General features: G+C 33.3%; 1 protein-coding gene across 3 annotated transcripts in view; it reads left to right on the forward strand.

Annotated features, from left to right (window-relative positions):
• Positions 1–20,734, forward strand: part of LOC141717869 (protein SWEETIE) — a 41,122-nt gene extending 20,388 nt beyond the window's left edge. The window contains exons 28-48 of one of the 3 annotated variants that reach the window (XM_074520089.1): positions 37–136; positions 218–274; positions 717–784; positions 2,568–2,661; positions 3,518–3,708; positions 5,131–5,260; positions 5,365–5,433; positions 11,930–11,986; positions 12,176–12,262; positions 12,342–12,470; positions 14,091–14,294; positions 14,416–14,868; positions 15,949–16,014; positions 16,652–16,749; positions 16,840–16,936; positions 17,114–17,249; positions 17,667–17,989; positions 18,074–18,208; positions 18,291–18,455; positions 18,538–18,663; positions 19,435–20,734. In XM_074520089.1, coding sequence (XP_074376190.1) covers positions 37–136; positions 218–274; positions 717–784; positions 2,568–2,661; positions 3,518–3,708; positions 5,131–5,260; positions 5,365–5,433; positions 11,930–11,986; positions 12,176–12,262; positions 12,342–12,470; positions 14,091–14,294; positions 14,416–14,868; positions 15,949–16,014; positions 16,652–16,749; positions 16,840–16,936; positions 17,114–17,249; positions 17,667–17,989; positions 18,074–18,208; positions 18,291–18,455; positions 18,538–18,663; positions 19,435–20,148 — 3,499 coding nt within the window. In that variant the 3' untranslated portion in view covers positions 20,149–20,734. The remainder of the gene's footprint in view (positions 1–36; positions 137–217; positions 275–716; positions 785–2,567; positions 2,662–3,517; positions 3,709–5,130; positions 5,261–5,364; positions 5,434–11,929; positions 11,987–12,175; positions 12,263–12,341; positions 12,471–14,090; positions 14,295–14,415; positions 14,869–15,948; positions 16,015–16,651; positions 16,750–16,839; positions 16,937–17,113; positions 17,250–17,666; positions 17,990–18,073; positions 18,209–18,290; positions 18,456–18,537; positions 18,664–19,434) is intronic. The other 2 variants (XM_074520090.1, XM_074520091.1) reach the window with 2 other exon arrangements.
• The last annotated feature ends 2,207 nt before the right edge of the window (positions 20,735–22,941 follow it).

A 22,941-nucleotide genomic window follows, 5' to 3' on the forward strand; every position in this document is an offset into this window, starting at 1 on the left:
AAATAAGTATTTAACTTGGCATCTGCAATATTGCAGGAGTGTCCGCTTCACACAACAGCTTGTTCTTTTTGCCCCACATGCTGTTACTGTACATTTTCATGTTCAAAATCTCCTTCCAAATTTGTCTTCGAGACAGGTATATTAGATGTCCGTGCTCAAGTTAATAAATGGTTACTTTTAGTTGGCATAAATAACATATGGATTGTATGTACAACAGCCAACTCTAAGGCATCTTGCTGTGTCCACTTTGCGGCATCTCATAGAAAAGGACCCGGTTAGTTGCAAAGTTAATGTTCTTGTTTGATCTTCATTTCCTGTAAAAAAAAAAAAAATCTTTGACCTCTTTTGATTAACAAAAATTTCTTATATGATGGTATTTTTTGTCTACCCTTGTGTATCCTGCTGTTTCTTTCTTCAACTGGTCTGACTAATGTCAGTTTTACTGTTATTGGCTGTTCTCTTATTTCTTTGGTTTTGGCCTATTAATGATTATTAATATAAATTTTCTTTGATTTTGGTATCCGCTCAATCAATTGTTAACTAGGTGATGAGAGTGCTTCATTTTTTCAGACTTCCTGACTACTTGTATTTAAAGTACAAGCTTCAGTATAAGGAACTGGACACTTTAACAAAAAATTCATTTTCAGTTTTTTCTCTTATTTCAGTTTTTCCTTGTATGCTTGCAAATCTATAATTGCTAATCGAGTTCTCTGCAGGCTTCCGTTATTGATGAACAAATAGAAGACACATTATTCCTAATGCTGGACGAGGAAACTGATATTGAGTAGGTTATCTACACAATTCACTTTATGATTCTACTTCGATGTTTGTGTATTGAGAGCTCGCTGTTTTCACTTCTGTTGATTTGTACCTATCAAATGCTTTAGTGCACATGTCTATAAAATAAACAAAACATGTAGAATTATAATTTAAGAATAGATTAACAATACAGTTTCATGCATGCATAATAGAACAACAATTTACTAAACAGGTTATAAATATAGAAGCACCAGTACTATATGTACTTAAAAAAAAATATCAAGTAATTTTTTTTTAAAAAATCCATGTCTTTTTAAATCTTAACAAAAAGAAACAATTTTTCCTCTAATTATGAGTATACAAATCATAATTCAACAATAACAAATAGGAACAATAGATTACAATTTCAATTTGCAGTGAAAAAATGATACGGATTAATAATTTATTTATAACCACGAGACACAGCAATGCCCATAATCAATTTTACCAACATAGAAGTTTAAGAAGCATGTGTACTGGTACAAATTTAATATTAAAATAAAATTAAACCCAAAACTATGTATATAGGAATTTGTAGAAAGTAGTGACATAAACAAAAGAATAGCCAATAAAAGAGTGAATTGAAGCTTACAATATTTCGCGTGGGATTCAAAATCCAACTAGTACTGGTGGACTGGGAAGTACAACACTGAAATCTATACACAAAGAATTCGATCAATAAAATAATATTAATATATTATTATACTATCATCACCCAATATTATAGTAATACTTAGTAATATAGACCAGTGGAATACTTAAACTTCTATCTCGGGACTTGTTAACCTTTCCCCTGCACCTAAATGATTGAAAACATGTAAAGAAATAAATTGGGCATGGTGATTCTGAATATAAGTAATTATTTTATTATTTTATACCTGAGATCCTCTCCTATACGTGGCTGTGTACACCTCCAAATATCAATACTACTCGTATAATGGTAGTAGTATTATGATAAGTAACAGCCCGCTAGAAGTACATACAAAAATCTATCTTATAAACAAACCTTAGGCTTATCACTAATTTCCGAGAATTTGATCAGGATTCGATAAGTAGATTCTAGATGTTTCTAGAATAAAAAAATGCATATAATTTGACACATAATAATATAATAAAAGTTTTGATAATTCAGTAACTAAATAAAATATCGGGGTATTAAACCCTTTTTCACTGTAAGTGAAATAGGCATGACTCCTAACCGAGTTTGGAAAAAACCGTTTAAGAATCTGTCCAACATGGAGCCTCTAGAAGTCCATCTCAACATTACTATCTTTGCAACTATGTACTTCTGCTCTTGGGATTTCGTTATTTCTCAACATCCAGATCCCTACATCATTTCCTGTGTGATGGCTACTATATAAAATTTTCCTTTCAGTTTTAACGTATTTTTTCCCCAACATCCTCTCCACTTTGACCATCCTGTATTGATACGTCGTGTCACATCATCATCAACCTTTCATTCTTTATAAATGATAGAACCCCAGTCCTTTTTGGGCATCTTTTGTTGATTTTGTCATGTATGGAAAGTGTGTTTCTCTTAAATCTGGTTTAACCTACCTTTTTCTGTTCCCTCTTTCTTTGGACATAAAAATGGACATTCTCAGTATTCAAATGGATGCACAAGTGAATCCATGCCTCTTTTTTGTTCCACAAGCAACTGCTAAGCCTCTTGGGAAATGTAGTCTGGACGTGTACTCTGTTTTCTTCCACATGTATGAACTGGTGCAAATTATACTGATATATTAAATTTCTTACTGTCGTTGATGTAGGATTGGTGGCCTGGTGCGTTCCACCATAATGAGACTGCTGCATGCATCATGTCCCTCATTTCCCTCTCACTGGCTGTCAATTTGCCGTAACATGGCAAGTTCATCCTCCCTTGTTCAGTTTCTATTAGTGTCAGTCTTGTACTATGCTCAAAATTTCTTGCTAATTAGAACTTCCAATAAATGTTGTGTGAGTTTGTGTTGTGTAATGAAACAGGAAAGACCTACTTTAAATCTTCCCTCCGGTCTAGGCTTGTCACATTTACAGATGCAAGTTAATAAAAATGTCTCCTTAAGGTCTTTTTTCATACATTCCTTAAAATTATTTTTACATCCATTTATTCTTGTGCAGTAGTATATTTGAGTTTTCCTTTTCAATGCCACTTGCAACTTATATTTGTGTATTATAACATCACAAGTAGCTATTCACTTTCTTGAAATAATTTGTTCATAAAACAGTGAGTTTTAAGTAGTTCTGTCATAGTTGTTCTTTCAAACTAGAACCTTTAGTCTATGTGTAATTTCTTGGAGCTAGCCCTATAAGAAACAGTTTTGTATTGGGGTTCGAATAGTTTATGGAGTTTAATTATGTTACATAATAAGGAAGCTTGCCAACCAGTCCTCTGTGACAGTAATCATCCACGACCTTCTATGCTTTGCGGTTAGGTTACTAGAAGAACACGTTGCTCTTTTTGTTCTTCATATAAAATCATCCTAGCTATAAAATCATAATATTCTTGACAACGAAACATGATAAGAAGTTCCCAATAATTCGTGCAATAACACTCCAAGTGTCTTAACTAAAACTACTTGTTAAAGCAATACTATTCAATTTGTCATTTGTAACATGTTGTACACAACTGCATTTGGCTCGATCAATGATTATTTAAGTTTATTATTACCTTTAAATCAAAGTTTGCTGTAGAATGAATTATTAAATATATTTCTTTCAGATTCTTGCTACATCAACAAGAAGGGGTGACAACAACTTGACACATGATCACGTTAATGGCACAGACGGTGAGACAAGAACAGAATTAGGAGAAGATGACGAGAACATGGTTTCTAGATCTAACAGCTCACCTGTTGTTCGTGCTAGAAGGGATAAGCACCTCAGATATCGAACCAGAGTTTTTGCAGCAGAGTATGTCATTCTGCTATAGCATATTCTTTCATGTATCGAGAATTGAATGAGTTTATACTGTTACTATTCTGTTGGTTGTTATATTGCTTCTTTTGATTTGTTATCCTGCTTCAACTGCACTATACAATTTTAAGGCCAGACATATTCATTCATATATGGAGAATTAAATGAATGTATACAGTTACCATTCTGTTGGTTGCTGTATTGCTTCTTTTGATATGTTGTCTTACTTCTACTGCACTATACAAGTTTAAAGCCAAACATGTTTTGTACTTTTGCACCACTGTAATATCAGGAGGAAACACACACACATATTCGAGATTCAATTCTACTGATATGGAGTACACACACAACATATATCACGCGGAAAACCCACGCCCCAACTTGTATTATTAATCAAAACAATTATCAATCAATACATAACACTTCAATGATGTCCCATACAATTATTACCCAATCACATTATGATAATAATTATCAACACATACAATCATTACTCAATCCAATTATGTCTTGTATCACCAAGTCCATATCATATATTGGGTTTAAACCCAACATATTATTGCCCGATCAATTTGCAATTTTTGTTATTATATTTTTTGTAAATAATTGAAACCATAATTAAAACATGGATGCCTAGTTAAGTATGTCATCCAAGTTGGTCATCAGAACCATTAGACATAAATGGAACATTTGGTGTAGAAACACTCATGTATGGTACCAATATTTGGTGTTTTTGAACTGAAAACGGTACTGGATGAGTGTCTACTTAGATATGATATGCTGTTAAGTTTTAGATTAAAAACAAAGCATGCTGTCAAAATTTTGGTTTTGATTGTAAAGATATGAGGCGTTTGTGGAATTTAACTACACGAATGTTAGAAAGTATTTGATTCCACCAACTTACTAGTCCTATTTCGGACTGAGAACATCAGTTTTCTATTGCAGTGTGACTTGATTTACTGAATTGTTTTGTTAGCTTTAGACTAGTGTGTAATGCTTGTATATATTTTCATGTTAATTCAGATGTAGTGGGCTGTAATCATAATAGTGGCTTCTATTAATCACAAGAAGATAAACCTCATGGTGTTTTTTTTTATAAAAAATTGTAGACATGTTTATTGGTACCCATTTCCTGCAACTTTGCTTCATGCATAGTCATTTTAAAATTAGATCAAGAATTGTATTACATTTTGAACATCAATTTTTTTTTGGTTTCCAAGTTTTGGTTATGCATGGAACTGAGTGAATTTAAATAATGATCTTGATACTGGATGTTTTTTTTTTACTATTGGTGTATGTATCTTCATTTGCATTGAATAAGAGAAGTGTGACTGCAAATTTTTTCTTGAGTATATGTATTACTTTGAACCACTACCAAATCTATTTTTAAAATATCTAAACACTCTTCTTGGAAACAAGGTGCTTGAGTCATATACCAGAAGCTGTTGGAAAAAATCCTGCTCATTTTGACCTTTCTTTGGCAAGATCCCATGGTTCTGGTGACTGGCTAGTCATTCAAGTGCAAGAGCTAATATCTCTTGCTTATCAGGTACTGGATACTACGAAAATCCCACTGAATTCCCAAAGGCTTGAATAATGTTTTAACCACTTGAAGCTGTTACTATTAACATGTTCTTATGTTTCACTTCTTAGATAAGCACAATCCAGTTTGAGAACCTACGACCCATTGGTGTTGGACTTTTAAGTACTATCGTGGACAAGGTTTTTCTCTTCATTGTATTTCATTCTTAAATTAGTACAAGACTTTGTAAGCACTTACAATTTATGATATGAGCCAAAGCCTTTTGCTTCATTTTGTGTTTCCTACTTGCCTTTGCTAGCATTTTTCATTAGATTTATCATGCTGCACTTACAACTTATCTAGTTCAAATTGAATTGTTTGATTGAGGCTTTCCCTTGTATGTATTTTCGGCTGGACCGAGCTACTGGAAATTGGCTGGCACATATACGATAGACATTATTTTGGCTATTTATGAGCTTTAATTTATCTTCTTTAAACAAGCTGATGAGTTTTTTTTCATGTATACTCAACATGTAGAAAACACAGAGGGTATGTTTTCCTGTTTATCGCTAGGTTGCACCTGGTGTAGGACAAGGTTAAGAAAATGGTTTAAACATGGGTAATCCCTATCTAAGCAAGAGAAACAGTAGAACACACAATGCATCTGTAAGTTATATTTATAAGAAACACAGATATATTATTAACTGATGAACAGATTACAATATTTAAACTACAGAGAGAATATAACTTCTCCTGATAACATGGCTATAACTGCACAAATACATAACTGCTAATATATAATCTGCCTAACTGAATCCTAAAACTATAATAATAGTTTAACACATTATTAAATATAATTTCAGTCCTAAAGCATATATTTAACACTCCTCCTTGCTTTAGGAGCTGCAAACACCAATCTTTTGCCTTAGAAACTGAAACCTACTCACTGGAAACGGCTTTGTGAACAAATTTGCCAACTGATCTTCAGACTTGCAGTAAATTAATGTCACAATCTCTTCCTTCTGCACTTCTCTTACGAAAAACAATTTTATGTTGAAATGCTTAGTTGTCCCATGAAACACAGGATCATGGGAAATAGCAATGGCAGCCTGGTTGTCAACAAAAATCTCAGTGCTTGCTTTTTGTTGTAGATTAAGATACAATAAAATTTTTCTTAACCACAATGCTTGATTAACCGTTGCTGTTGCTGCAACAAATTCCGTTTCAGCACTAGATTGAGCCACGGTTTCTTGTTTCTTCGATTTCCATGAGAACATACCAGATCCAAATGTAAAACAGTAACCCGAGGTGCTTCTCATGTCATCAGTACAACCACCCCAATCACTGTCAGAGTAACCTACCAGCTTGAAATTCTTGCTTCCTTGAAATTTAATACCATAATGACTTGTCCCTTTAATATATCGTATCACTCTTTTAGCAGCCTTAAGATGCAATTCACTTGCACAATGCATAAACCTGGACAAAACACTTATAGCATTCAAAATATCTGGTCGTGTTGCTGTTAGATACATCAAACAACCAATCATGCTTCTATAGTATCCCTCATCAACTGTATCACCACCATCATTCTCACACAACTTCTCCTTCTGATTCATAGGAGTGCTTACTGCCTTGCACTCTCCAAAGTTAAACTTATTTAATATCTCCTTTGCATACTTCTTCTGACATATGAAAATTTCATGCTCAGCCTGCATAATTTCCATACCAAGAAAGAAAGACATCAACCCAAGATCTGTCATCTCAAAAACTTTCTTCATTTCTTGCTTAAACCTTGTAACTAGGCCTGCATTATTTCCTGTTACTAAAAGATCATCAACGTAAAGTGAGACAATCACAACATCATCATAATGACGTTTGACATAAAGAGTAGCCTCTGACAAGCTTTTTTTAAAACCCAAGCTCAACAAATGATCATCTATCCTTTTGTACCAGGCTCGTGGAGCCTGCTTTAAACCATAAAGAGCCTTCTTGAGAAGATATACCTTGTTCTCTTCTCCCTTCCTCTTAAAACCTTCTGGCTGTTCAACGTAAATTTCTTCTTGCAAACCACCATTTAAAAATGCTGATTTTACATCCAGCTGATGGACTCTCCAATTCATTTGAGCGGCTATCGCAAGTAAAAGCCTTATGGTGTCCAAACGAGCCACTGGTGCAAAAGTGTCTGAATAATCCACACCAAAAACTTGAGAATATCCTTTAACCACGAGTCTTGCTTTGTGTTTATTGACAGACCCATCAGCATTTAGCTTGGTTCTATATACCCATTTGACTCCAATAACCTTTCTGTTTTCAGGCCTTCCCACTAGAATCCATGTATTATTTTTCTCTATCATGGACAACTCCTCGTTCATTGCAGCTACCCAATTTTTGTTTTTTCTTGCTTCTTCATAATTTGCAGGTTCACAAACAGCAATGTTGCATCGTTCATAGATATCAGACAGGCTCCTAGTTCCTCTTACGGGGACATGATCCACCATTTCATTTTGCAAGTCAACATTTTCTTCTAATTCTTCAGTACTTGAACTAGGAAGATTGAATTTCAATTCCGTCATCAAATGATTTTTCTTCTCTGCAACGTCATTCCAGTTCCATTCCTCATTCTCCACAAAGTTAACATCCCTGGTAACAACAAATTGTTCGCTTTGTGGATCGAATATTTTATAGGCCTTATTAATGTAGCCTACAAAAATACCTGGAGATGCTTTTTTGTCCAGTTTATCACGTTTGTTCTGCGGAATATAAGTGAAACACAAACAGCCAAATATTTTAAGAAATTTTAGTGATGGTTTCTTATCATACCAGGCCTCGAATGGTGTTTGATCATTTAGTGCCTTCGTCGGAAGCCTATTCTGAAGAAATACAGCTGTATTTGCTGCCTCCGCCCAAAACGACTTTGGTGAATTTTTTTCATGTAGCATACATCTGGACATTTCCAATATGTACCTGTTTCTCCTCTCACTAACTCCATTTTGTTGTGGCGTGTAAGGAGCTGTTAGTTGATGCTCAATGCCAGCACTTTCACAAAACTGATTGAATTCATTTGATGTGTATTCTTTTCCATTGTCTGATCTCACAATCTGAATTTTGCAGCCACTTTCATTTTCAACTCTTGCTTTGAACTTCCAAAAGACTTGAGCTACTTCTGATTTAAACTTCAAGAAAAATATCCAGCACATTCTAGTGAAATCATCGATGAAGATAACATAATAAAGACTACCTTTTAAAGAAGGTGTTCTTTGCGGGCCACAAACATCTGTATGAATTAATTGCAGTTTTCTTGTTGCTCTTCCAGATACCTTAGGAAATGGTTTTCTAACAAGTTTACCAAATTGACATGCATCGCAGTTTGAAATCCTATCTTCAAAATCTGGAATATCTTCTGCCATCAATTTTGACTTCATTTGCAACAACCCTTTGTGATAATAATGCCCAAGTCGTTTGTGCCAAACTTCTGTGATATTTTCCTTGATAGTAAATGCTGATTGCTCCTCCTCCAATGGATTTAAAGAAAAACTCTTTCCTTTCATTCTAATAATAAAAATATCTTGATTGGCTGCATCTTTTATTAAACAATGTTTGTCTTCGAAAATAACTTTAAATCCTCTCTCAGTTAGTTGACAAACACTCAACAAGTTTTGTTGAATATCAGGTACATAAAGAACATCAGAAATAAGCCTAGTACCTGAACAACTTGCAATTGCAGCAGTCCCTTTTCCTTTTACTGAGATGTAATCACCATTTCCAATCCTAACTTTTGTGATATTGGTTGGCCTTAAATCTCGAAGAATCTCCTTGTCATTTGTCATATGATTGGTGCAACCGCTGTCGATTAGCCAACTCCCACTTTCTTCACTACTTGCAAAACAAGTAGCCACAAATAATAGATCCTCCTCCTCTGGATCAGCCATCTTAGCATCCTCACCTTGTTGCTGATTTTCATTCTTGCATATAATAGCTTCATGTCCCATCTGGTTACATTTGTTGCATTTAACATCAGGTCTCCTCCAACATTTGAATGGAGGGTGACCCTTTTTTCCACAATGTTGACAAGGAGGATAATCTTTTCTAAATCCTAGTCTTTTATTTTCGAATCTGATCCCGTTACCTGTTGTAGAACCTTCTCCACTTGAAACATGATACTTTTTGTACACAGACCTCTTATTTTTCCCATCGTCTTGATGCTTCATTGGTAGGGCTCCTTCTATAGATCCTTCTTGTCTCATTGCACGTCTCTGCTCTTGTGCTTGCAAGGCACTTAATAGTTCTGTAAGTGTAATCTTTGCAGATCCGTGGTATTTTCAAGAGTAGTAATTGTGGCCTCAAACCTTTCGGGCACCGTGACGAGAATCTTTTCGACAATCCTGGAATCTGCTATTGAAGAACCTAACAAACTGACTTGATTCTCGATGTTAAGAAGCCTGTCAGCATACTCCTTTATTGTCTCCGTCTCTTTCATCTTTTGCAACTCAAAATTACGAATCAAATTCAACACTTGCATCCCACGAATTCTGTCATTTCCTTTGTACTCAGACTTGAGGAAATCCCATATTTCCTTCGCTGACTTTAGAGACATGATTCGAGTAAAAATGGATGCTGAAACTGCAGCAAACAAACAGGCTTTAGCCTTTGATTTCTTTATTTTCTTCTTTGATCTGCGCCATCGTAGCATTGTCAGAAAGTTCATGAATTTCGTAGTCTTCCACAACTGCTTCCCAGAGATCTAAAGCATCCAAATACGCCTCCATGCGCACTGCCCAAGTCTGGTAGTTATTTCCATCGAACACTGGTGGAACAATCGAAGAAAATCCAGATTCGGCATCCATTAGTTGTCTAATACGTACAAACACAGATCCCTTAAGAAGAGAGCTCTGATACCATTTGTAAGTTATATTTAGAAGAAACACAGATATATTATTAACTGATGAACAAATTACAATATTTAAACTACAGAGAGAATATAAATTCTCCTGATAACATGGCTATAACTATAACTGCACAAATACATAGCTGTTAATATATAATCTGCCTAACTGAATCCTAAAACTATAATAATAGTTTAACACATTATTAAATATAATTTCAGTCCTAAAGCATATATTTAACAACATCCTTAGATTTATCAAGTATTTTAACAATATATAATATATAATATTCAAAATAAGGTCGTTTGCGTTTGATGTTAAAAACTGCTGGGTAGTGTAAAGTGTGCCGTGAAAAAAGTGTTCTAAAAATCGATGACTGTCAATATTTTTAGTATGTGCATTTTTTGAGATATATAATATGAAAAAATAATGTGTTTTGGTGAGATTTGATACTGACACTCTAGCTGCTTTCCGCAAAAGCTGAGGAGTAGCTTTTTTCAAAAGTATAGGACTTGCTTTTTTTTAAACAGCTTTTAGGCCAAAAGCACTTTTCAGTAAACCTGCTTTCAAAATTTACCACATTTTTTTATCTGCGTTTTAGCAAAAAGTAGTTGTTGCTGTATTAAATAAAGAAAATGAATCCTTTTTTTATATTATTCTACTACCTTAACTTGGCCAAGCGGATGTCCGTCGTCCTTAGTTATCAAAGGTTGAGGGTTCCAGCCTGAGCGGAGGCAAAAGTGTGGATGAATAATTAAATTTCATATAACTCTTTCTTGAAAAAATATTAGAATATCTCAAAAACATTATCTGCCTGTATAATTAGACTTCTAATAGTAAGAGTACAATTAATTTTTTTCCCTCAATAGTAACATAAGTTTAAATAGAATTTATATGTTAACTAGTTTATATCCCGTGCAATGCACATGTTACTTTTAATATTTTTAGTATTTATCTTTGTTATAATATTTTAATTGAATTGAATTTTTGAAATAATAAACCCTGTTAAGCTAGGTTTAAAAATAAGTAGGTCATAGAGATGTGTTTTAAGTAAATAGTTATATGTGTTTTTAACTGTTGTAATTAGAATAGGATTGTAGAAAAGTTAGGCCTGTTATAAAGTATTAAAGATGTGTTATATTATATTTTGGGCCCAAGTAGTAAAACTAACTATCGAAGCCTACTGCCTAAGTACCGAAAATAAGGTACCTTACTGACCGACCAGCCGACTACTGACTTTTAATGTTTCAGCTTAATATAGTATAGATTTCTTGCTCCACTACATTTGTTAATACATACCAGAGAGTAACTCAGCTGAAACATGTGAGTGACATATCTTCAACTTTAAAGGGAATGCAAAGCGAGCATCTTTATGTGTAAGGATATCCATTATAGGTTAATTTGTCGTCGATGCTAATGATCAGTATCCAGTTGACACAGTTCCTGAAGCTGAAAGGAAGTTCCCAAGTCCCTGAATTAATAGAAAAATATTTTTAACTAGATATTAGGAGCATAATTCAATATAAATAGGAAAAATAATAAAAAGTACCAATGAATCCCTAAACATACAGGATATTGCAGTTGTCATCATGATACAGCATTCTGTAAATCTGCGTATTGTGCACATCACATAACCTTCTTAATATTACTAAAAAGTAAATGATTATATAACTTTGTAGAGGATCAACAATCAACAATTCATCCAACAAGATATCTTTGTTTTCTTTGACCAAGCATGTTTCTCTGTACAGTTCAATAAGATTAGATTGGAAAATAGTTTAGTATGTTAATATTCTGTCTTCCCCAATTTCAGTTTGGAATGATACAAGATCCTGAGCTTCCTGGACGCCTATTGCTAGAGCAGTATCAGGTATTCAAAGAAGCATATTGGTGTCCTAAATGTGTATAAGTTTCATTACAATTTACATTCATTGTTTATGAATCATTTTCTATGGAGATACCGCTGCACCACTGCTGGACAATTTATGCTAATCTTGTTTTAGAATGATGTTTTAGACGGTCTTATTAATGTCAGTAATTAGTCTATTGCGTTGTACAGGCCCAGCTCATCTCTGCAGTCCGTACTGCATTAGATGAATCCTCTGGTCCTATTCTTTTGGAAGCAGGCTTGCAGCTGGCCACCAAGGTTCGTGGCGTAATAATATTTCCTCCCAGTGTTCCGAATGATTTGTAAACTAATGCTATGCTATGCAAAAATATTTCAGATGCTAACAAGTGGAATAATTAGTGGGGATCAAATTGCAGTCAAACGGATATTTTTTCTTATTTCACGTCCTCTGGATGACTTTAAGGACCTGTATTATCCATCATTTGCAGAGTGGGTCTCGTGCAAGGTATGCCCTTTCAACTCAGTTATGGTTACATTAAAGAGTCGACTTTTGATGGGGTCGAGGGAGCTTAGTTGACAAAATATGTATTTGTAGATAGTAATTACATATACATGTGTAAATGCTATGACATAAACTATAAGGTATTGACCATTATAGAACTTAGTTATAAGCTACGTAGTATTATAATTATTGTAAGTTACAATAACACTTATTAGATAATGACTATAGTAATTACAAGCTATATAATCATTATATAGGCTAGTAATCGTTACAATAATTAATCTGTTTGAATACTTTATTTGCCAAATGAATAACAGTTAGCAATTATATATATGGGTAGAACTCCATGGAGAACCATCTTATATAGAGAATCGTGGAGAACCATTATTTTAAAAAAATAGAAAAATATATAATTTTTTCATTTTTCATCATATTTAATTACAAATTTTAATTACCAAGTTAAAAATCGAAGTTACACAATTTTTTTATTTTAAAAATCATTGAAATGTAATTAAAAAGTTTAAATTGGTTCTATAGTAGAATCACAGTATAATCATACTTATTAAAAATTATTCCACCGTAGAATCAAATATTAAATAAATTATTTTTTTTATTTTTTTGTTAATTTTTTTATTATATTAAAATATAATTATTATTCTAGAGTAGCATTGAATTATACATTTTTTGAAATAAAATTTTATAATTCAATGATGAGATTCTATAATAGAATCAATGGTTCTCCACGGTTCTTCATATAAAATGGTTCTCCGTGGAGTAAAGGCATATATATATATGTTATATTAGTAACATAACATATCTATAGTCTTATACTATATTATTAAATCCGAAACGTTAAAGTTTTTCAGTTTTTGTTGGTGGTCGCCGGTCGGTCGGCCAATATATAGGCCACGGGCCCCAACTATTTATATATATCAAAAATCCTCTACACCCATTAAAACTCCCTTTTCTAAATAAACACAATCGCCTTTACAGACTTATTCTTAATATCTACTTGCAAACCTTTAAGCAATTGTAATACAACACCCTTTCAGAATTGCAAATTATTTATTTATTTCAGAATTGCAATTTATTGTTTACATAAAATCTCATTGAAGTTATATTATCATCACACTGTTATCTATATTAAAAATGTAATGATGTTTTAAATATTATTTAATTTTAACAAACGTGTAATAGTTAACAATAATTTTATGAAAAAAATCAGCTTTTAAGAAATAATAAATTTAACCCCATGCATTGCACGGGGTTTAACTCTTGCTTGTATAAAACCTAATAACATATGTGTATAAAATAAAAAAAAACGGACGACTATAGCATTATAACTTAAAATCTAAATTAAACAAGTAAAATATTTAAATATAATGAATACGTTGAATTATTAGATGAACACGGTTATATTTAAATAAATATTACTTTCATTTTTATATCTTATTACTTACAAGTTATATACCAGTTGACCGAACTGCCTCTAAATTCCAAACATAAAGGGTAGGGAGGTACAATTTTTTTACTTTAAGGGTTTATGTGTCGAAATGAATATACTTAAAGGGCCGGAGTATTAATAACCCTTGTTTATTCACAATCTATTTTCCTGCTTTGTAGATCAAGATCAGACTTCTTACTGCCCATGCCTCTCTTAAATGTTATACCTATGCGTTCTTGAGGAGGCAACGTAGTGGTATCCCGGATGAGCATCTAGCACTATTACCATTATTTGCAAAGAGTTCAAGTTTACTGGGAAAGTATTGGATACGCACCTTAAAGGACTACAGTTATGTCTGCTTCCGCCTGCAAACTAAAAGTGATGTAAGTGCAATAGAGGAAACTTGTTTGTGTAGTTTTGTAAATACTGTAACAGTAGTTAAGTTGTAAGTGTTGAATTTTATGTCACCAATTATTTACTCTAAATTTTGCACAATCTATACAGTGGAAACCTTTTCTCGACGGAATTCAATCATCCCTGGTCTCCTCAAAGTTGGAGCAGTGTTTGGAGGAAGCCTGGCCAGTAATCTTGCAGGCTGTTGCTCTTGATGCAGTTCCTGTGAATTTTAGTGAGAACGGATTTTCCAGTGATAAAGAAAATTCATCAAAAGGTGAATTGTATTCTGGATATAGCATGGCTGAACTGGATTCTAAAGAATATCAATTCCTGTGGGGTTTTGCTCTGCTTGTTCTGTTTCAGGGAAGAGACAAACTTGATAAAAATATAATACCTGTGGGTTCTGTCAAATCTAATACTGGCAAACATTCTTTGGCCGAAGATACACTTACAGCTTTGAAGTTATATGAGATTGTGTTGCCAGTGTTCCAGTTTCTCTCAACGAAAAGGTTCTTCAGCAACGAGTTTCTCACCATGGATGTCTGTGAAGAACTTCTGCAGGTTATACTCTTACAGCATGAACGTATGCATCTTTCATGGTCGAGTCTTGCTTAATTTGTCCTTATGAAAGAATTGAATTGTAATTTTTTAGTTACATAAGTATATACTGATTGGACAATTGTATATTTTCGGTGGTCAGGATGAAAAAAAGCACATCGGTATAAAAAATTTAGATTGTGTTGGACAAATTATATAACTGTTGTTCTAGCCATTAGCTAAAATGTTAGACATATATTATAATTCTGTTTCTGAAGCAACGTGAAGTACCACGGTTGCCTCAAATGGGGATTCTTTAACATTTAAACATCTTATGATTAAAACCAAGATATATCAATGACTAAGAAGGTTTCAAGCACACAGCTTTCTTCTAAATAGCTGGTATCCCTGAGTACAATTACATTTCTTTAGTGATTGCTCGATGGTGTCTGATAATAATGGTTTTAATTATTAGCTGAAGGTCTTTTTTATTAGTTATCAACTAAGAATAGGTTGCGGATAAATAATTTTTCATTTTCACTTAGGTACCCATTTCAACCAACCTTTGTAGATTTAGAATGCAACAACTAGGCCTGACCTCTTTGAAATGGAGCTAGTACATGGTATCTTTATGTGCTATGATTTCTGTCGCAACAGACTACGGTGCAAAAGCTGGTCTAAAATATACAAGCTACCTCTTTCATAACACATCTGCTTGAATGAAATGCTAGTATGTCTGTGATAGAAAATTGCTTTTATTTCTGCTATAGTTTTCATTCTAAATAATTGGTTGTGGGAATTTTTTTTGCTTTACTAATTATGTTTCCAACTTACGATGTATCTGTTTGTAATCTTGATTACATATATTTTCTTTTCACATGTCAATTTGTTCAGATATCTCTTGGGAAAAAATATGGAAACAATAAAACAAAATTAGCAAAAATTTATATGTGTTGATCTTGAAATGTCTTGACCGTAACATCTGTTAGGAGGCAAGTATGCATCATCGACCTTAATGCAAATCTGCATCATATTCATTCCTATTACTATCCATGCTTTGGGAGATTGCAAACTGTTTATAATATCTGGTTATAATGTGTGCAGGTGTTCTTTTACTCCACTTATATGGAGGATACATGGGATAGTCTTGCAATCTCTGTTCTGTCACAGGTAAATTTCTAAAAGTACCTTACTCTTTGTTATTTTAGATAACACTGATAATTCAGCTTGTACAAATAATCTGTTCATAATACACAGGAAAAGAACATCTAGGCTCTAGCAGATTAATGGAAATTCTAGTGATAATATTATGGAATTGGTTTTACGGTGTAATTTTTTCCCCCAAGATCTGTTTGTATTTTGACTTCCCTTTGATATTACTTGTAATTATCCAGATCAATGAATATTCATCCCTATTTTGGTTGGTTTTTCTAGTTTAAATTTATGCGAAGAAATACAAATTATTAATATATACTATCTCTCTCTCTCTCTCTCTCTCTCTCTAGTGATAGTATTATGGGATTGGTTTTACGTTGTAATTTTTGCCCCCAAGATCTGTTTGTATTTTGACTTCCCTTTGATATTACTTATAATTATCCAGATCAATGAATATTCATCCCTATTTTGGTTGGTTTTTCTAGTTTAAATTTTTAGTGATTAAAATGGAGAAAGAAATACAAATTATTAATATATATACTACTCTCTCTCTCTCTCTCTCTCAAATATTAAGATTGTACAGAAATGTTTGGGATAATTTGTTTCCCTTCAATTGTTTAATCGCTACATTCATGTCATTCTCCTATTACAGATTGTGCAGAACTGCCCTAGGGAATTCCTTGAAGCAGATAAATTTTCATATTTGGCAGCTGAACTGTGTTTAGCTTTCTTGTTCAAATTTCTGCGAAGGTATGCATAGTTAGTGGACTTTATATGATAAAATAGCGACTTTGGTAATGCAACAGCGGTTGATATTTTGCTGCATGGTATTTTCTGCAGTGCTAATGCAACTTCTCCATGTCTTCCTAGTTGCGAGGATATGATTTCTGTGTCTCTAACTGCAGCAAAGGAAATTTTGTCACGCTCTGCAATAAAGGTGAATTATTGCTATGTTATATCCCGTATGATTTTTGTAGTACTTTATATCTTAAAAATTAATTAGTAGCTTGATGACTTGCTCGTTTAGAATGCTTGTGCAACTCATTCATCCGTCTTTTTATCTGCAACAAAAGCAATCTTTCTCATTAAAGGATAAAATTACATATTCCTGCAGAAACAATTACAGTTGATGCTGGCATATGTTTTGATGGGCTACAAATGCACCGAAGGAGCTTCAACTGAATCCTGTTTTTCTAAAGCTAATGAATTTCTTCAGTCTACAAGTCATATATTAAAAGATCAAGTTGATGGTAAGAACTATAGATTTTCTAATGTTCCTTTATTTTTTCTATGCAAAACTTTAATGCTCTAGACTTTGATATTTTTGTACTGTTAATCCCCTTGCTACTTCTTGTTCATATTAAGAATGTCTACATTTGTAAAATTTCATTTGCTGAAGTATTTACAGTTGTCACATTTTAAAGTTGATGTACATTAATTATCTTGCTTCCTATAAAAGCTGTCAGCAAAATTTCATGTGCCGTAACCTGTAACCAATCTATATTTTTCATTTAAGATTATTATCACTATGAAAATCTTTCTGGTACATCAAGAATAACAAATATATAAAGTAACATCTAAGATACTATTGTGTACTAATAATTTTTACTGTAATAAACAGTAAATTTATGTTTAAAAAAGTATAAAAGACGTTAATACCATTTAAGATGATTTTGCAGAAAAATCTAAGCTTGGTGAAGATGGTATTTCCTTATTACGAACAATAATTGGAGCTTGCATTGATTTGTTTATCAATCTAACTAAGGATTGCATCAAGAGCATACATCTAGTGGAGAATAAGAAGTCTAACTCATGTAAGTTGCTGCAAATGAAACTTGCATTCTCCTTGGAGCAGATGACTTCATTTGCTAAGCTGGCATATGAAGTCGAATCCTTTGGGGACAACGATGAAAGCAAACCAATGCTATATACTGTTTTAAGTAATTGCACTCGGTGTATCCAAGCTAGTCTTACTGATCAGGAAAAACAGGTAATGAAATCTAAAGCAAAATATATTTTCGAAGTCATTATCTTGCAGTCATATATAGTATAATGCAAAACTTTGTTTTGGCAGGTTAAGTTAGTTGGGTTGCAAGTGTTAAGAAGCATCTTACTACATGGAAATCATGGTGAAAGCAGCTGTTTTATAATATTCTTCATTAGTGAGATACTTAAAGATGTTCTAACTATAGTTCAACAGAATTTAGTGGTATGATTCTATAATGATTGTCTTGCCTTTGGAAGCTTCATATTAATAACTTTAAGTAATCTATTATATTCTGCTGAGACAGAAACCCATAAATATGGAGGCAGTTCTTGTAACTGGGGAATGTTTGAAAATCTTGATGCTTCTCCAGACACTATCGAGCAGTACTGAATGTCAGAAGGGTCTTATGCACCTGCTATTGGAAGTTGTTGTACTTGTTATATTGACAACAGAGACAGATAATTCCCAGGTAATAGTTGACGCTCAAATATGAGTTATAAGTCTATATTATCTTTTTATTTATTAACGTCATATATTGCATTTATGTGTAGGAAGCCAAGGATTTAAGAAATACAGCAGTAAGACTTGTGTCTCAACTTGCACAAATTCCTAAATCTGCAACATATTTCAAAGATGTTTTGCTAGCAATGCCTGCTGGACGAAGAGAGCAACTTCAGGTGCCTCTTGAATTGATTTACTTTGTGGCACTCTTAAAGTTTGATATATTTTGCAATTTGTTATGACTTGGGAGTTAGCAGTTAGCACTTCTACAGTGGTATATTTTGTCGAAGCTATATGTACCTCTAGTCGTCAAATGAACTTACATTAACATCGCTGGAAATTAAGTTCATTTAACCTTTTGGACTAAAACTTCCTACAAAACTCAAAGTTTTTTAAGTGGTGTTATGAACTTCTGTTTGCTATTTATGAATCGTGACCTCAGAGTTTCGGTGGCCTATTCTGAAAACTACCAGATGTGTATACTATAACAAAATGATCTGAACGTAACCCATATAACTCTGAGCTCTCCAACCATGAACATCATTTATATCTGAAATCTAGGGATATAGGTGGCTTATTTATATACCTTTAAGATTCTGGTGTTATTAGTGGCAGCTACTGAAGAATTAAAGAAACTAACGAGACCAGTTGGCAAACTCTAGAGCTAATAACGACCTAAACTTTTAGGAGGAGAATGTAAGTTTACCGAGTAGGGTAACTACAAATCCACTTGGCTATTTATAAAGTATGTCGGGGTGATGTTTATAATCAGTTTGCATATAGGTTAGTGACCAATCTGCAGACCTGCATATAACCCACCATTAATATTTGGAATATAATTACCCTGTTCTTTACAGGCTACCGACTCTTTTGTACTTTAATCGTTAAACTATTTTTACTCGAGGAATTGCTGTTCTAATCTGAGTATCATCGTTGTACTTTTTCAGGCTGTAATCCGTGCTTCTGTGATGCAAGATCAGAAAGCAACACAAATTAAATCATCTACACCACAATTGGTGATTAAGTTACCGCCACAAGCAGAAGAAATTAAAGACAGAATGGTGTCTTCATCGTCTCCTAAAGAACATGAGACCAGTAGCGAGGAAGAGGAAGACGATGACTGGGATACTTTTCAATCTATTCCAGCATCTGCGAATGAAGTTGATCCAAGCACAAAAGTAGAAGAGACAAATGAAGTTGATCCAAGCGCAGAGGTAGAAGAGACAAATGAAGTAGATCCAAGCACAAAAGTAGAAGAGACAAATGAAGTTGATCCAAGTATAAAAGAAGAAGAGACAGATGAAGTAGATCCAAGCACAGAAGTAGAAGAGACAAATGGCATAGATCCAAGCACAAAAGTTGCAGAGACAAATGAAGTTGATCCAAGCACAAAAGTAGAAGAGACAAATGAAGTAGATCCAAGCACAAAAGTGGAAGAGACAAATGAAGTAGATCCAAGCACTAAAGTAAAAGAGGCAAATAAAAAACCTGTTTCAGATGTTAGTACTGAAGACACCGAGTTCCTAGATGAGAGGGAACTATCATCTGCAGTGGAGAGAACAGATGAGAGGAAAGACCTCAATTCCAATTTCGAGGAAGGACATAGTAAAGTGAATATGGAGGAGGATGAGGTTGAAGGGAAGGATATAACAGATGACTAGATGTGATCATGTGAGAAAGCATAGTTGATGGACTGTCAGAAAGCTAGGATGAACGGGTAAAGAGTAAATCCCTGGTCAGCAGTCATGGCAATAGTGTTGTGCTGCTACTTGCTATTTCCTAATATGGTAGGATGGTAACTTGGCTGATACAGGGCATCGTCCAGTTGTTGGTCTAACGATTATAGCATTGCTAACTTGCAAAGACCAATGCACTATACCTATTTCCCGGCTTGGGAGTTATGACCAACCAAGAGAGCTTGAAATGGTTGTCATTCCACCTTTTTCTTAGATTTTATTGCTAAACGGTGTATATAACGTCTGGCTACGGATTTCATATACCCTGGAATGTGCTTTTAAGGGCAGAGAGTTCATTGTGTACAAAGTTTACTGGCAATATGTGAGGTTATTTTTTTCTTTTCTTTTTAAAAGGAGTAATTAGATTGATCTGAAGTTTGTATTTTAGACAGAAGTGGTTTCCATTATTTTATTGTACTATACATATATGGTTTGAATGCGTGTAAATTTATTGCAACAGTTATCGAAAATGGAAAAACTTGTATTTGGTACTAATTAAAATTGTTCAATTCATTCAGCAGTTGTTAAAATTGACTGACTTTTATAGCTAAATGGTCACAGTTAATATTTAATTGAACAGTTTCCCTGGACCATCAGGACTGACTTGTTTTTTCCATCATACCATTTTATACAAATATTGTATGCACGTTGTTCTAAAGGCAAATGATCTTCTCGTGGAAAGTTGTCTGTTTCAGTTTGACAAAGATAAAGCAATAAAGCATGAAATGCAAAATATGTTTCTAATTCAAAAATCTTAGAGATAAAGCATTAGAAATGCGTATACTGCAATTTTCAGTCGGTTTAAAAAAATTCAGACTTTAACAAGAAGAATTATTGCAGTGTAGTTAACTAATTTTGGTGCTGGCCCTAAATGTCATATGGGGGTTAAAAATGACCGTAAATGTCACTTCAAAATGGTACATCGTGTACCGTTTATGCAAAACACCTAAAACGGAATTTCGTGTAACGTTTTGACATTTTAATTTTTTTTATGCGCAAAACGGTAGATAAATTACCGTTTTGGTACAAAACGCTATATGATGTACCGTTTTGAGCCAAAACGCTACTTCAACCTCCGTTTTGCACATTATAAAAAAATTAAAAAAATATAAAGTACCAAAACGGAACACTAAGCACCGTTTTACATTGGGTCATTATTTTCAAAAATGACATTTTGGACCATTTAATACTAAAAAATGATATTTTAGTCAATTCTTCACTAATTTCATCCATACGCACGTGTTTAAAGATAACGTTTTCTATTCGTCAAAAAAAAGATAAAGTTTTCTATGCTTTTGAGAAACTTGGCTTCATTGCATACAAGGGGTTTTGGTTGTACGCTGTAAAGAATCAATCGCTTGCATCAGATTAATCATCCATCAATTTTGGATTTCTTTTACCAATTAAACTTTCAAAATAATTTAAATTTGAGAGCCACATTCGGAACACAAATGATAGGAACAAGGGAAGAAGCTGTTTTTCTCTTCTACAGGTGACTTGGCTGTGAATCTGGTTTTTCTACGATTAGTTGAATGAAAAGATCTCCGTGTCAATATAAACGGGGAAGACATCTTGGAGGATGTTATTGAAAATTGGAACGGTAAAAAAACGGTAACACGTGGTTTGGAATAATCGGGATTAAACCAGTTTAGAGTTACTATAATATATTTCAAATATTTTATTTCGGGGACGGTTTTTTGAAGGATGTGGTTGTTATCACTGGCGGAGCCAGCACTACATTGTCGTGGAGGTCAAAATATTTTCTTAAAAATTATAATAGTAGATAATAGTTTATAATTAAAAATAGTAAACTTCTTATATTTTACGATTTATAGTGACATTTCTCGTGTTCTAATGAAAAATATAGAAAATTGGAATTATTTTTGTTTATCAAAAGATATGAATGAATCCCGTGGGTCAAAAGATTAAAGATGGATTATAGATGTTGTCCAAATATTTGTCAATTTTCCTTGTATATTTTTAGTCTGGTATTCATAGAGTGGGGTTTAAAGACTAAACAAATACCCCTTTAAGTTTAACAAAGTCAACCAGTTAAATATTATATATATATATATACTCATTATAAATAACGGTTTTTCTATTGTATACCTAATAGCATACAATAAATCATAACTCTCATGAATTGGGTGTGTTTTGATAAGTTTTCTAATCATAAATGTCGATGAGTAGCTATATTTATAATAATTCTACCTTCGAAAATATATCTAACTTATAAAATTTAGTACTTATTATGTGATTTTGGGCCCCCATTAAAAAAACGTCTATATAAATATATTAAAAATCTATAAAATCTAGTGAGGTCCGGTGACCCCACCAGCCCTATACTCCGTCAGCCACTGGCTGTTATATTATTGTACAATTTGAGTTTTGTTTTGTATCGTCGACAATGGTATAGTAACATAAAATAATTTGAGAGATGGACTAAAATGTTACTATTTCAGTAAAAAATGCCCAAATTATTATTTTTCAGAATTATGGTCCAAAATGTCATTTTATAACGGGATATCGTGTAACATTTTGAAAACATGGCAAAACGGTACATGAAGTACCGTTTTGCTACTTTTTTTTACATTTTAATGGTAAAACGTTAGATGAACTAACGTTTTATGTTTTTTTTTTCTTTTTCTTATTTGAGCTATTTTTGTTGTATTATTTAGGGGCCCGAAAAAATCACTTAATATTACACTTTTTCATATT

This window comes from Apium graveolens, chromosome 4 (genome assembly GCF_009905375.1).
Source record: "Apium graveolens cultivar Ventura chromosome 4, ASM990537v1, whole genome shotgun sequence".
Taxonomy (NCBI): Eukaryota; Viridiplantae; Streptophyta; class Magnoliopsida; order Apiales; family Apiaceae; genus Apium; species Apium graveolens.